Below are 16886 nucleotides of genomic sequence, written 5' to 3' on the forward strand. Positions count from 1 at the left end.
GGTTATGGCACACATCAACCACAGCCTACCAGTCAACCTTGATGCTTTGCAATTCGCCTGCCAGAGCAACAGGTCAACGGCAGATGCCATCTCTCTGGCCCTACATTCCTCCTTAGAACACCTGGAGAATAAAGACACATACGTAAGGCTCCTTTTCATTGACTACAGCTCTGCCTTTAATACCATCATTCCAAATAAACTGATTCCTAAGCTCTGGAACCTGGACCTTAGCACTCAGATCTGCAGCTGGATCTTCAACTTCCTCACAGACAGGACCCAGGCTGTAAAAACAGGGGACAAGCTCTCCTCTACAATCACTCTGAGCACCGGTGCCCCACAAGGCTGTGTACTCAGCTCCCTGTTGTATTCACTGTACACCCATGATTGTGTAGCCAAGTTTCCATCTAACTCAATATATAAGTTTGCTGATGACACAATTGTAGGCCGTATTTGGGGTAATGATGAGTTTGAGTACAGTGGGGAAATTAATAACCTGGTGGCATGGTGCGAAGACAATAACCTATCCCTCAACGTCAGCAAGACGAAGGAATTGGTTGTTGACTTCAGAAGGAGTAGTGGACCGCACGACCCAATTTACATCAGTGGTGCGCAAGTGGAACAGGTCAAAAGCTTTAAGTTCCTCAGGGTCAATATCACAAATGACCTGACTTGGTCCAACCAAGCAGAGTCCACTGCCAAGAAGGTCCACCAGCACCTTTACTTCCTGAGAAAACTAAATAAATTTGGCCTGTCCCCTAAAACCCTCACCGTAGAAAGCATTCTTCTAGGGTGCATCACTACCTGGCATGGAAGTTGTCCTGTCCAAGACCGGAAAAAGCTACAGAAGATAGTGAACACCAATCTTCCGTCCTTGGACTCACTTTATACCGCACGCTGTCGGAGCAGTGATGCCAGGATAATCAAGGACATGACCCATCCAGCCAACACACTTTTCGTCCCTCTTCCCTCCGAGAGAAGGCTCAGGAGTTTGAAGACTTGTACGGCCAGATTTGGGAACAGCTTCTTCCCAACTGTGATTAGACTGCTGAACGGATCCTGACCTGGATCTGGGCCGAACCCTCCAAATATCCGGACCTGCCTCTTGGTTTTTTTGCACTACCTTACTTTCCATTTTTCTATTTTCTATTTATGATTTATAATTTAAATTTTTAATATTTACTATCAATTTGTAATCCAGGGAGTGGGAAGCGCAGAATCAAATATCGCTGTGAAGATTGTACGTTCTAGTATTAATTGTTTGGCAACAATAAAGTATAAAGTATAATTGCCATACCACACTGAGATGCAGTTGGTGAGTATGCTCTTAATAGTACAGCAGTAAAAGTCCATCAGTATCCTGGGACAGAAGTGAGCTTTCTTCATGCTCCACAGGAAATAAAGGCGCTGTTGCGCTTTTTTGATCAGGATGGAGGAGTTCAGGGACCAGGTGAGATCCTCGGAGGTGTGGACACCAAGGAATTTGAAGCTTGATAAACGCTCCACTACAGTTCCGTTGATGTAGATGGGGACATGAGTGTGACTCCTGGCATGCCTGAAGTCCACAATGATCTCCCCGGTCTTCTGGGTGTTAAGCGCCAGATTGTTGTCGGTACACCACGCAAACAGGTGCTGGACCTCGTCCCTGTAGACCGTCTCGTCATCCCCTCTGATCAGACCAACCACCATGGTGTTGTCTGCGAACTTGATTATGGAGTTAGAACCATGTACAGGAACACAGTCACAGGTGAAAAGGGAGTACAGAAGAGGGCTCAGCACACAGCCTTGAGGCACACCGGTGTTCAGGAATCCCTTCCAAAATTTTCCAGCCTATCCAGAGTTTTTATGCTAACTTCACCTGCACTGTTGGGGACCACAAATTTGCGCTTTGAAGTCAAGATTGGAGTCAGGCAAGGCGATATTATTTAACCTGGTCATCGACTGGGTTATGAAGCCAACAGTGGAGGATAAGCAGAGAGACATTGGGTGGACTCTATTATCTACTTTGGAAGACCTTGACTTTGTGGATGATCTCACATTACTACCATAGACACACCAGCACACGAAAAAGAAAACTCAGCACCTGTGCACCTTTGGTGGACAGGTTGGACTCAGAGTCGGCCAGGGAAAAACTGAGACCATGACCCTCAGTGTAGAGTTCTCTCCTCCTCCCGTCAAGGCATATGGCGTTGACTTACCCATCATCGGCAGATTCACCTACATCATTTGGCAGGATGGTGGGACCAAGGATGACAGTCAGTGCAGACTCAGGAAAACTAGAAATGTCTTCAGATCAACAAGCAACATTTGGAATTGAACCAATTAGCAACATTTGGAATTAAACCAAGTAAAGCATCCACACCAAGGTGAACCTGTACTAGAGTTGTGTTCTGTCCACACTCTTGTTCGGGTCAGAACGTTAGTGAGCGACAGAAAATAACCTTGCCCAGCTATCGCCGTTCCACACCATGAGCCTCTGGAAGATCCTCCGTATTTTCCGGTCAAGAAAGATCTCCAACCACATCTTACTCATTCAGTGCCACCAAGAGGACATGGCTACAATCATCATGAGGAAATGTTGGAGATGGATTAGGGTACGTGATGAGAAGAGAAGCCAACGGCATCATCAAGACAGCACTTCACTGGTTCCCTGAAGGGCAGAGAAAATGCAGGTGATCAAAGGCAACTTGGCACCATACTGTAGAGGCAGAAATGAAGACCCTGAACAACACCTGGGCTCGATAGAAAAAATGACTAAGGACATACAGAGATGGAGGACCTGCATTATTGCCCTAAACACCAATGGCATAACAGGTATTTGATTGATCATGATGTTAAAAACTTTAGATTATAGGTTCAGAGCATTACGCACTAAACCAAGCATCACCTACTGATTGTAAACACTATCACTTACTGATCACACCATTGATGTACAAGCATTCCACAAGTGTGGTGAGATCATTCAAGCAGTGGTGGATGCCCCACGGTGAAAGGGTGTGTCACATTTGTGGTCCTTTTTTGGATTTGTCAATTACTATAATAGGTTCCTGCCAAACCTGGCTATTGTGCTCCACCCCTTGAACTCATTGCCACAGGTTGGGAAGAAAATGGCAATGGACAAGCAGTGTGAGGTGGCTTTACTGAAGGCAAAGGAAATGGTGAAACTGTACTCACACATGATGCACATGGTCCAGTGAAGATTGCCTATGATGTCTTGCCTTATGTTATAGGTGCAGTTAAGTCACACGTTATGAATGATTTTGGTGTACACCGGACAGCCTCTGCATCACATTCCCTTACCGCTGCAGAGAAAAATTATGCACAGGTTTTCAGAGAGGCCTTGAGTTTCATTTGGAGTGTGAAACGCTTGAACCAGTACTTGCAGGGGAGAGGACTTATCCTTATTAATGATCCTCAAACAGCAGTGTCCATTTTCAATCCACAGAAGTGGGTTCCACTAAGAGCAGCAGCACAAATGCAGAGATGAGCTCTGTTTCTTGGAGGACATAATTACAACATGAAATTCAAGAGGACAACTAATCATGGAAATGCTGATGGAGGAACTCAGCAGGCCAGGCAGCATCTATGGAAAAGAGTAAACAATTGATGTTTCGGGCCAAGACCCTTCATCAGGACTGATGGATTGTCGTGTTTAACCTTAGAGAAGGAAATACCTGAAAAACTCACAAAAGATGACACTCCTCTTGACATATTCTCCTTAATGCAAATTGGAAATCTCCCTATTATGGCAGAGATGATCCAAAGGTAACCGAAAAAGACCCTATACTGTCTCAGATCTACATGACAACCCAAAATGGCTGGAATATGCAGCAGAAATTCCAGTTCCCCCGTATTTACCAGTATCAGGAAGGATTGAGATTTGTTGTACCATTCAAGCTGAAAGCTAAACTGTTGAAGAAGCTACATGCCGGTCAGTTAAAGCATTGGCAGAGGATTCATGTGGATTTTGCTGGACCATTCACAGGACTAAATTTCCTGGTAGTAGTGGTTGCAACTGCAAAGTGCCAAAGTGTTCCCAGTCACCTCCACTACAGCCTCACACACTGTTGATGTGTTGAGAAGTATTTTCTTATGGTCCGGTGTTCCAAAACACTTAGTGATAATGGACCATAGTTTTTCATTCTGAAAGTGATTGGAATAAGACCTATTACGTCTGCCCTGTACTACCCTGCTACAAATGGCTTGCTGGAACGGTTTGCACAGAGTCTAAAGAACGCACTGTGTGCAATGTTAGCAGAACACACTACATTAACATTGAACCAGAAGCTCCCCAACTTCCTCCTTGCATGTCACAATGCAGCAAACTCCACAACCAACAACTCACCAGCTATGCTGTTCCTTGGTCATTCCTAGTGCTCCTGCATAAACCTCCTCAAACCCAATCTCAGAAGGAGTATGCAGGACAAACAACTGAGATAAGTTGAGAGGTCCTCAAACAAGAAGGTTCGATGGTTCACTCCTGGACAAGCAGTCCTGGTGATGGACTATAGAGGTGACCAAAAGTAGGTTCTTGGAAAAATTGTATGACTCTATTAAGGACAGAACTGGGCCACTCTCCTACACTGTAGAGATTGTGTCTGATGTCATCTGGACACAACGCATCGATCAATTGAGGAGAGCAGAGTCAATTGTTAGAGAAGAAAGGCATCCAGAGTGGTCAGATCCACTTCCTGTAGTCTCAGAGTCACCTCCTAAAATTACCATGGAAGAGGTCCCAGAACCTGAGATTATTTCACAGACCAAGTCTCACCTGCCAAGCAGAGTGACCCCTTTGTCAGGAAAGATGTCATCCCACAAGAGTAAGAAATCCTCCATATTGATTAAATGGGTTGGCCTGAATGGGACAATTTAAAACTTACTATGCTGTGGATGTCTATATAGTACCTGTGTTGTAATGAGCAAATAGTTACACATTTCAGCTGAGATGCATTCTATATTGATTTGGAGTTTCTAGGTGTGTATTTTATTTATTATTTCAGTAATATTTGATTAATATCTTAACTATATTGTTTAAGCATTCTTTGTTTAATTTATTACAGGTTATAGGTAAGAAGTATTTGAATGGCAGACGTTATTACACCACCATGTCATATGTCATCACCTCACTAAAGAAAAACAAAGTACCCATTTCTCCCAGCTCCTGTGTTTTTCTTTCAATTAGTTTCTGGATTTGCAAACATAACAACATGTAAATTAGACATAATAGCATGCAGTTCATTGGAAACCCCAGCTCTTTCAAAATTAATTTGTCAAATTTCCTTTTGCATTATTTTAAGTATCAACATTTTTAAAGAAAAGGATGTATTTAATTATGTTCTTTACAGCAGTTGAAAGGAAATGTGAAAACTGCATTTTAATGCTGTTAGCATATTGTTAGTTGTCAAGAAAAATTGGAGGTTCCATAATGGTGAAAGGCATTTTCATTCTTCTTCAGAAGTGTTGTACTTATCATTTGAGTTTCCAAATTGTTAAATGTTAAGCATCGTACATATTAATCTCTTTTCTCATTAGTTCACTCCAATTGTCCAGGGTTCAGATAATAGTGAGCTGATAGAAATGAATAATTTTTGCATTTTGTCCATTTGTCTATCCACACTGTCACTGGAATCAGCTTCCCTGTGGAAGTGGAAATGTGATCTGAGCACCATTTGATCTTTCCTGCAGAAGTACAATGGTGATAGAAGCAAACAAGCTACCTGCTACTGTCATGACAACTGATATTAATACTCGACATGTAGGGCATTTGGTAGATTTCAGACCGACTTAAAAGACCCACAAATTTTCATAGCATGTATTAACAATTCAGAAATGGGGACCGAGTGTGGTGTATCTATATTTTCTGATGACACTAAATTGTATTGACTTTATTACTTACATCCTTCATATACATGAGGAGTAAAAGTTACATCTCCGTTCAAATGTGCAATGTGCAATTATAGTAATTTATAATAAATATTATGTACATCAGGATAGTCAATATAACATAGAAATCCAGTTGTGTCAGCGTAAATTAAGTAGTCTGATGGCCTGGTGGAAGAAGCTGTCCCGGAGACTGTTGGTCTGGCTTTTATGCCGTGGTACCATTTCCCAGATAGAAGCAGCTGGAACAGTTTGTGGTTGGGGTGACTCAGGTCTCTAATGATCCTTCGGGCCCTTTTTATGCACCTGTTTCTGTAGATGTCCTGAATAGTGGGAAGTTCACATCTACAGATGCGCTGGGCTGTCTGCACCACTCTCTATTCCCATAACAGGCAGCGATGCAGCCAGTCAGGATGCTGTCAGTCATGCCCTTACAGAAAGTTCTTAGAATTTTGGGGGCCATACCAAACTTCTTCAACCATCTGAGGTGAAAGAGGCCTTCACCACACAGCCAATATGTACAAACCACGTAAGATCCTCTGTGATGTTTATGCTGAGGAACTTAAAGTTGTTCACCCTCTCAACCCCAGATCCATTGATGTTTATAGGGGTTAGCCTGTCTCCTTTCCTCCTATAGTCCACAACCAGCTCCTTTGTTTTTGCAACGATGAGGGAGAGGTTGTTTTCTTGACACCACTGTGTCAGGGTGATGACTTCCTCTCTGTCAGCTGCCTCATTATTATTTGAGATTAAGCCAATCAGTCTAGTATCGTCAGCGAATTTAATTAGCAGATGGAGCTGTGGGTGGTGACACAGTCATGAGTATACAGAGAGTAAAGAAGGAGACTTAGGACACAGCCCTGAAGGGCACCTGTTTTGAGAGTCAGAGGAGCAGAGGTGAGGGAGCCCACTCTTTCTACCTGCCGGCGATCCGACAGGAATAGAAATTTATGAGGAAAAGAAACATCTGAGTGAAAAATAAATTTATGCAGAAACTGGAAGAGTCTGCAGAGAGATATAAATAGGTTCAGTGAATGGGTAAGGTTTTGGTAAATGCAGTACCAAGTTGGTAAACATGAGGTCATCAGTTTGGAAGGAACAATAGAAGATGAGATTATTATTTAAATGGTGAAAGATTGTAGCGTGCTGCTGTGCAGAGGAAATTGGGAGTGCTTGTGCATGACTTGCAAAAGGTTAGTTTGTAGGTGCAACAGGTTATCAAGAAGGTAAATGGAATATTGGCCTTCATTGTTTGAGGGTTTGAATTTAAGAGCTGTGTGATTATGGTACAGCTATACAGGGTACTGGTAAGGGCACACCTGGAGTATTGCAGGCAGTTCTGGACTCCTTACTTAAGTAAGGATATATTGGTTTTGGAGTTGGTGCAGAAGAGGTTTGCCAGATTGATTACAGAGATGGGAGGGTTAGAGACTAAATCACCTGGGAGTATATTCAGTGGAATTTAGAAGAATGAGAGGGAATCTTATAGAAACATATAAAATTATTGAAGTGATAGTTAAGATAGAAGCAGTAAATGAGATTAGAATTTAAGGACACAGCTTCAAGAATTGAGGGAATAGATTTGGGATGGAGATAAGGGGGAAACTGCTTTCCCAAAGAGCAATGAATGTGGAATTTCCTGCCCAGGGAAGCAGTAGCGGCTACCTTATTAAATATAGTTAAGGCACAGAAAAAATTTTGCTTAGTAGGGGAATTAAGAGTTATGGAGAAAAAGGCATGTAGGTGGAGCTGAGTCCATAGCCAGATCAGCCATGATTTTATTGAATGGTGGGGCAGGGTCAAGAGGTCAGATGGCCTACACCTGTTTTTATCTCTCATGTTCTTACGTAAAGAAGAAAAAAAAATGGGGGGGGGGAGGAGCACCAGAGGGAGGTGATGGGCGGGTAAGGAGGTAAGATGAGAGAGGGAAAAGGGGATGGGAAGTGGTGAAGGGGGGGGCGGGGGTGGGGCATTAACAGAGGTTTGAGAAATTGATGTTCATGCCATCAGGTTGGAGGCTACCCAAACAGAATGTAAGGTTTTGTTCCTCCAACCTAATTGTGGTCTCATCACAACAGTGGAGGAGGTAATGGATGGGCATATTGGAATGGGAATGGGAAGTAGAATTCAAATGGGTGACCACTGGGAGATCCCACTTTTTTCTGGTGGACAGAGTGTAGATGCTTGGCGAAGTGGTCTCCCAATCTACGTTAGGTCTCACTGATATAGGGGAGGCCATACCAGGAGCACCGAACACCGTAAGTGACCTCAACACACTCACAGGTGAAGTGTCGCCTCACTTGGAAGGACTGTTAGGGGCCCTGAAGGGTAGTGAGGGAGGAGGTGTAGGGACAGGTGTAGCACTTGTTCTGCTTGCAAGGATGTGCCAGGAGGGAGATTAGTGGGGAGGGACGAATAGACAAGGGAGTCGTATAGGGAGCAATCCCAGCAGAAAGCAGAAAGTGGGGGGAGGGAAAGATGTGCTTGCTGGTGGGATCCTGCTGGAGGTGGCGGAAGTTTTGGAGAATTATGTGCTGGACGTGGAGGCTGGTGGGGTGGTAGGTGAGGACAAGGGGAACCCTACTGATCCTCTGCTCTGCAAGACAGTTATCTTTTGATCATTACTTTGTATATTTTAAGTAGGGAAACAAAAAAGAGTATAAAATTTTTTATCCAAAATTCATCATAATTATCTGGAGGCAGTTTTAGTGATGGTACTGCATACCATTTTCTCTACATTGATTTACTTTTGTAACATGATGCCGAAAATGTTCAATAATCTATTTACCTTGGTTCCTTAATGATTAAAATGTGGAACCACTCCACTATCAGTTAATCGCATATAATTTAGTGGACCTTCAGAATTTCAATTCACTTCAAATTTTCTGTGAAAATTAGCCACAGAGAACATTGGCCCACAGCTAATTGCAATATGTTAATATTCGTGAATTTACATATCCACAAGAAAAGGAACCTTATTTTAAAGCACAGAGTTTTTCCAGGACTTATGACTGAAATGCAGCATGTTGCTTTGGAAGTTTATTTAGTATTAATCTGAATGGAATTCTTTTAAGGATAAAAGTACATAAACAAACTCAGCACATTCCCTTTTGGTTGTTTAATTTTAGGAACATTTTGAACACCAGGTAAGTATTAAAGTGAAAGCTGCATTCATAGCTCTTCCAGGGTTAATAATTAGATCAGGGCAGGCCATTGCAGTAGTGTTGATGTATCGTATCTGTGGCTTCTAATCTGATGCATCAGTGATAAATTCCTCACAAAGTTTCGTCTACTAATCTTGCTCCCGGCTTTAGTGGGTATCTATTGATGGAAGGAATTCTCTCATTCTTGCCAAGCTTTTCTCTGCAGTGAGAAGCTTCAAAATGTCTATGGGCCTGACTTATGTTTGGTTCTAACAGATTAACTCATCTCAATGGCAAACATCATGTTGGTTCATGCCTGAAGATAAAGTGCAGGAGGGTTGCTTGTGCCAATAGAGGAAGCCCTAACACATTTAGAATATATCAGGGAAATTGACAGGCAAAGCCCTGCTGTGCTGATGGGTTGGACATCGAACGTATCTGCTAAATAGTAGGCTATTGATTGGCCAGCATATCTGATACTGCCTTTCATGACATCGGTTATCCACTTCATTCAGCAGAATTCAACATCATATAAACAGTACAAATATAAAAGTACACGGAGATAGACCACACTAACCTACAACACACAACATATACTCAATATACATGAGTATGGCACACACAATTAAAATAAAATCAGGAACATAATGAATGTCTGCTTCAACTGTACAAATTCTGAAAAGAATAGGTCCCTTGGTATAATAAGCTCTATCATCTGCAAATTAAGGAAAGCCAATCATTAGAAAGAAATTGGCTTAAATTTAGTTATGTCTTATGTCAATTCTTCCAAAAGGAGACTGTTGACATTAACTCATCAATCAGCAATCTTTTAATTAAAAGATAACCTTTAGAGAAACTATTTCAATATATACTAATGGCAATATCTATGTATTGGCTTATTTTATCAGATGGAAGAATAATCCCCTGTACCTGTTTCAAAACTCATTTCATATTGATTCCTTGACTCCAAGGTACTGCAGGACTGGAGGACAACATTCAAGATAGAAACATAGAAATGTAGAAAACATACAGAACAACAGAGGCCCTTCGGTCCACAAACCTGTGCTGAACATGTCCCTAACTTAGAACTACCTAGGTTTTACCCATAGACCTCCATTTTTTTAAGCTCCATCTAGCCATCCAGGAGTCTCTTAAAAGACCCTATCGTTTCTGCCTCCACCACTGCCACTGGCAGCCTATTCCATGCACTCACCCCTCTCTGCATAAAAAACTTACCCCTGACATCTCCTCTGTATCTACTTCCAAGCACTTTAAAACTATGCCTTCTTATGCTAGCCATTTCAGCCCGGGGGAAAAGCCTCTGACTATCCACATGATCAATGCCTCTCATTATCTTGTATACCTCTATCAAGTCACCTCTCATCTGCGTCAGTCCAAGGAGAAAAGGCCGAGTTCGCTCAACCTATTCTCATAAGGCATGCTCCCCAATCCAGGAAACAACCTTGTAAATTTCCTCTGCAACCTTTCTATGGTTCCCATGTCCTTCCTATAGTGAGGCGACCAGAATTGAGCACTGTACTCCAAGTGGGGTCTGACCAGGGTCCTATATAGCTGCAACATTACTTCTCGGCTTTTAAACTCAATCCCATGACTGATGAAGGCCAATGCACCGTATGCCTTCTTAATCATTCTTAACCTTCTTAAGGTCAACACACAAGATGCCGGAGGAACTCAGCAGCTCCAGATGAAGGTTTCAATCCCGAAATGTCAAGTTCCCATAGCTGCTGTCCGACCTGCTGAGTTTGTCCTGCATCATGTATGTTGTTCCAAATTACAAGAGCTTCAGTTTTGCCAGTAGAACAACCAGAATGCTGAACTTGACATCTTAGAACAGGGGATGTTGTGTTGGATAGGAGGAGAAGTGCAACATAGTTGTAGTGTGAAATTCTTTAAATCGGTAGAGACAATTATTACCAAGCAGGATTGAGAATCCTTGTGTGGTGTTCGTGTGTGAGTCATCTGATTTAGCTCGAAAGGACATTGGAGAGAAAGGGGAAAGCTTTTATCATGACGGTTATTTGTACTGGAGGGAAACACATTGCTGAGATTTCAGTAGGCGTGGAAAAGGGTTCCATAAAGACGAGTAGGAATTGCATCATTAGAATGCTTTAACTCTATCTATCCAAGTATTTTTGTGTGGAAAGGATAAATAGGATGAGTCCAAGCAGTTTACATCAGTTAACACTGCATATGCAGGGCCCTTAGTATTATTAAGGATCCCACCCATCCATCCAGCATCCTCTTTGACTTTCTACCATCAGGCAGGAGACGATGATGCATAAAAGCAAGAATGGTTAGGATGAGAAACAGTTTCCTCCCCCAGCCCATTAGGCTTCTGAACTCCCGGCCACACCATATTCAAAGTGTCACTGGTTACTCTGTTCCGTGCCTTACGATATGTAATATTAATGCATTTTAGTTTATTATGTACATGTGATTTATCTGTAGATTTTATCCTTCATAAGTTATCGTGTGTTATGTCTTGTTTCTCTATACATTATATACATGTATGTTGTTAAATGATAATAAGCCTCACTTGTCACTTGTAAATGTGAGGACAGGCTTGGGGAAAGAGGGTGCAGAGGGAAGGAACTGATACTAAAAACAATTAGAATACAAATGATTTTTAAGGTGCTATAGATAAAGGATAAAACAGAAGGTGTTTGAATAAGCCAAGAGAAAGTAATTGGAAATAATGTGCAAGGCATTACAGTGGAAGACTAGGTTAGAATTTGTTGACTAAAGAAGCTCAAATCTGTAAATTTTAAGTGACAGAGCATGTGAATTACAGATAACATTCAACCACGGAAGCATAACATGGTTGCTATCACTGAGACATAGTTCAAGGTGGTTAGAACTTTAAACTTAATTTATCAGGTCTAAAAGAAAGGTAGGAAGCTGAATGGGATGGGGGGTGGGGAGTATGAGTATAATACGCATAAGCAGGCCCTGGAGATTTTGTGGTAAAAATAACCAACAAAATAGGACCTTAGTTATTGAGTCCCTCATTGCAGTTAAGAAGAGGCAAAATACATCAATTCATGAACAAGACGAGAATGTAAAAAAATGCAAGATGACTTTAGTGGGGAGTTTTATCTTTTGTTTAGGTTGGGATAAGCAGACTAGCTCATATCTGAAAGCATCATTATATGGTGTGTGTAGAGGATCACCTTTTGCAAAAGTACACCTACGAATCAAAAGGCGAGCAGGCCATATTAAGTTTAGTACTCAAAGGTTTATTTTATTTTCAAAGTATGTCTGAGATTTATCTTCTCCAGATAGCCATAAAATAGAGAAAACCAAAGGGCTAAGGTCATGCTGACCTTTATTCTAGAGAACAAGGGTGAAAGGAATGGAAGTTATGTTACAACTATACAAAAAGGGGTTACAATACACTCAGTGGCCACTTTATTAGGTACATTGGTATACCTGCTCATTAATGCAAATATCTAATCAGCAACTCAACGCATAAAAGCATGCAGACTTGGTTCGGTTGTTGTTCAGACCAAACATCAGACTGGGGAAGAAATGTGATTTAAGTGAGGACTGTGGAATTACTGTTGGTGCCAGATTGGGTGGTTTGAGTATCACATAAACTACTCATCTCCAGAGATTTTCATGCACAACTGTCTCTGGAGTTTACAGTGAATAGTGTGAAAAACAAAAATATCCAGTGAATAGCAATTCTGTCGGCAGAGATACTTTGTTAATGAGAGAGGTCAGAGGAGAATAGCCAGACTGTTTCAATCTGACACTAAGACGACGATAACTCAAATAACCACGCATTACAACAGTGGTGTGTCGAAGAGCATCTCTGAATACACAGCACATTGAACCTTGAAGTAGATGGGATATAGCAGCAAAAAGCCACAAATGTACACTCACTGGGCATGTGGTAAGGTACCTACTGTAACTAATAAAGTGGCCTCTGAGTGTATCATAATTATAAATACTTCAGAATGATACAACTTAGAAAGTATATATTGGCCTTGGAGGGAGTGAGTCACATGCTTATTAGTTTGATACCTGGACAATAAGGGTGAGTGATTATGGTGCCATGATCATATTGCCTCAAATGTAGAAGGTTAATGGATGATTTGATCAAAGTTTTCAAGATGTTGAACTGAGAAGATCGATGGAGCAAAACAACTTTTGCTGACTGGGAGCCTGGGACTAGACAGTAAAACAATGACTAGCTATATGTTACACCACAGGGACGAAGTCTCAATAGATTTTTATAAGTAGAGCGTGGTAGAAAATCTGGAACTCTTTTCCACAATTAGCTAGAGGGTGGTGAATCTGTGCAATTCATTGCATGGATGGCTGAAGAGATCAAATCATAGGGTATATTAAAAGCTGAGGTTAATGGGTTCTAAATTAGTAAGGGTGTCAAAGGATTCAGAGAGAAGGCAGGAGAATGGCGTTGAGAGGGAGAATAAATCAGAATGGCAGAGCAGGCTCGGTGGGCTGAATTCTGCTCCTATGAATTATGGCCTCAATCTTATCACAAATTGCATCAAGTTCTAGATAGGACACATTGTTGAGAAACAAAGATGTTAAGAGATTTGTGGAAAAGGGGGGCGTACCGACTTTGGTCACAATCAGCCATAATCTCATGGAGTGGTGGAGCAGGTTTGAATAGATAAATAGCCTATTGGTGTATCTATGTTGCTTCATAATTAATGTTTTAATGTTCCATTTTATCTTGTTCATTTTTCCAAATTTCATTCAATAATGGTGCAGCAGGTGCCACTGCTTTCTCCCAGCATCCTGGGTTTGTTTGAACCCTCTGGTGCTGTGACTAGAGAATTTACATGTTCTCCCTCTGACTGCATGGGTTTATCCCAGATACAACAGTTTCGAACTACCAGTATATCCGAAAGACATGCTGGTTGGTATGTTAATCAGGTGCTATAAATTACCCTGGCACTGTTGAGATAGAAGGAGAATTGCAAGGGGCTAACGTTCATGAGAACAAAAATGGATTACAAAGAAATATGTAGATGTAAAGAGATTAATGGGAACTGGTATAGACTTGATAGGCCAAATATTATGAGAAATAGGAAATATTAATGTCCAGCAAATCTCAGTTGAACAATGATCCATTAATGATCAAATTATTCACTGATCACATTAATTAGATTTTTTTTTGCATTGTAAATGGCTATGAATCAAAACTGGATTAGGTATAATATTGGAAGGCAATATTGCTTTTGTTAACTTTGCAAACAGAGTGTCAACAGGTAACTCCTGAATCAATGTCAACACTGAGTGAGAAGGCAGAAGATTGACAGAGAAAGAGTGAGAAATTACTGAAAGCTAGGCACAGTAGGAGAAAAGGACGAGGGAAAGAAAAATTGGGAAACATGCAAATAACATAAACAAAAGTCAAAACAGATGTAAAAAAAATAAAAAAAGTATTTTTAAAACTTTGTACAGTTGACCACATGTGGGATAAATCTGAAAACTTGAAATTGTGCCAACACTGGAACAATGGAGGATTGTGATTGCATGAAAAATGACATTGGTACTTAAGATCTCAGTGACGGGAATTAATTTTCAGTTTGCAACCTAATGAGAAAATGCAGAAACCCGGTCAATTTTTATAAATCACATGGAAGCTGAAATTGTGATGCAAAGTGAATGGTACAATGGTGTGAATGGACAAGCAAGCTCAGAGGCTTCATAAATCATAGCAAATATCATAGAGTGCCATTGACACACCATTAGTTTACCGAGAAGAACCAGCTCAATATGCATGAGTATGGCACACACAATTAAAATAAAATCAGCAACGTAATGAATGTCTGCTTCAGCCGTAAAAATTCTGAAAAGAATAAGTCTCTTGATATAGTAAGTTATATCATCTGCAAATTAAGGAAAGCCAATCATTAGAAAGAAATTGGCTTAAATCTAGTTATGTCTTATGTCAATTCTTCGAAAAGAAGATTGCTGAAGTTAACTCATCAATCAGTGATGTTTTAATTAAAAGATAAGCTTTAGAGAAACCATTTCAATACATACTAATTGCAATATATATGTATTGGCTTATTTTATCAGATGGACGAATAATTCCCTGTACCTGTTTCAAAGCTCGTTCTATATCGATTCCTTGACTCCAAGGTACTGCAGGATTGGCCAAGCAGTCTCCAGTAGTTACTCTTCTTGAAATATCAATCCGCTGTTTTCGGAGATAACGAAAAGCTTCTGCGATGACAAATATTCCATCGTATGTCAAGGCAGCAGTAAACTGAATAAAATCAAAAAAGTTTGTTGTTTTAAATATAAATCACACCAATCCTTTTTGTTTGGTGTTAGCCATTCCATAAACATCAATATTCAAAAGGGCATGATCCATGGCTTAGTGCTTTCATTTCTTAGCTGAACTGCTACATAAATTACATCGAAGAGCCTGCGATTGCAGCATCAGAGCAGGTTTATGTAAATGGTCTTTGTCTCACCTGGAAGGATTGACCGCTAGAGTGATCTCATACTCCCAGTTAAATTATGGGCATGTAATAATAGTGTGAAAAAGAGCTAATGAGAAAGGAAGGGAATAAAACGTCAAAAAAACTCCTGTGTCTGTAGCTTATTAACAATTGTGTTCACAATATTAGTAATTGTGCAAAGCATTAATTTTCCAATCGATTTAATAACTTCTCAACACTTTTATTGAAGAACTCTATACCCATACCATTTCACACCTCATTAATGCTTCCTTTGAAGTCTGAATTCAAATTAAGCATGTCAGCTCTTCTACATTAATTTGATTAAGAGCATTTTGTATAATTGCTGATGATGTGAGAATGCAGCAGGGGAGGACATGAGTAAGAATGCTGGACTGTATAGAGAGCAAGATTTTTTTTTCTTCTTTAGATTGCTAAAAGATCTAACTTTAACTATAATATTAACTTTAATTCAAGAATGGTGCAGGGATGAGTTACTTGATTGTTCTAATATGTAATATGCAAATGTACAATCGGATGTACCTGTACAGGCAGCGTGACAGAGTTGAACACATAAAGTCGTCCCAAACATAGTCACAGACTGTGTGTAAAGTCAAGAATTTGGTACTAGTAAACTACTGGGTGCATAGATCTCAAATTACCATTCAGAATTTAACATAGAACATTATAATTGCTAAAAATAATTGCAACATTGTCAACAGTTGATCACGATTTACCACTCAGAGGTCAATGTCAATTAATTGGCTATTTAGGAGTAGGTTCTATGAGCCAGACAATTAACGAGATTTTGTAAGCAGAATGTAGCATGGTCACAGAGGGTTTCATTAAAGATGAAAAATTAGGTGAGGGTAGAAAATGGAGGTAGATGAATGGATGGGAAGCATTTTCCTTAGAACATGGGTGGTATAGTACTTGTGGTATAAGCTATAGAAGACGCTGTCAAGTCTGTACTGTAAAGTTTTGTGTAAGTTCATGATTTTAATAAAGCACAGACTAGTAGATATAAATAGCAGCCTGGACCACCTGTGGACTAGTGAGCCACCATTTGCTCCTCAGTCACCCGGACTCGAAGCTCACTTTTTCTGGCACGGGTCCCAGTTGCAAACTTACAAGAAGGCAGCTCCTTGCATAGTGCAAGGCCTCTCAAAACGGGTGGCCGAAAACACCCCTGTAAACACAGGAGATCCTGCAGATGCTGGAAACCTTGAGCAACACACAGTAAATTCAGGAGGAACTTAGCAACTCAGGCAGCATCTGTGGAGGGGAAGAAACAGTTGACTTTTAGAACCGAGACCCTTCATCAGGACTGGAAAGAGGGAAGAAGCCAGAATAAGAAGGTGGGGGAGGGGAAAGAAAGGTGTACAATTTTGCAGATGAT

General features: G+C 40.8%; 1 protein-coding gene across 1 annotated transcript in view; it reads right to left on the reverse strand.

Annotated features, from left to right (window-relative positions):
- The window catches only part of LOC140204578 (glutamate receptor 3-like), a 385312-nt gene that overhangs the window by 167604 nt on the left and 200822 nt on the right, over positions 1 to 16886 (reverse strand). The window contains exon 7 of the mRNA XM_072271301.1: positions 15124 to 15291. Within this exon, the coding sequence (XP_072127402.1) occupies positions 15124 to 15291 (168 nt within the window). The remainder of the gene's footprint in view (positions 1 to 15123; positions 15292 to 16886) is intronic.

This window comes from Mobula birostris, chromosome 10 (assembly GCF_030028105.1).
Source record: "Mobula birostris isolate sMobBir1 chromosome 10, sMobBir1.hap1, whole genome shotgun sequence".
NCBI classification, from domain to species: Eukaryota; Metazoa; Chordata; class Chondrichthyes; order Myliobatiformes; family Myliobatidae; genus Mobula; species Mobula birostris.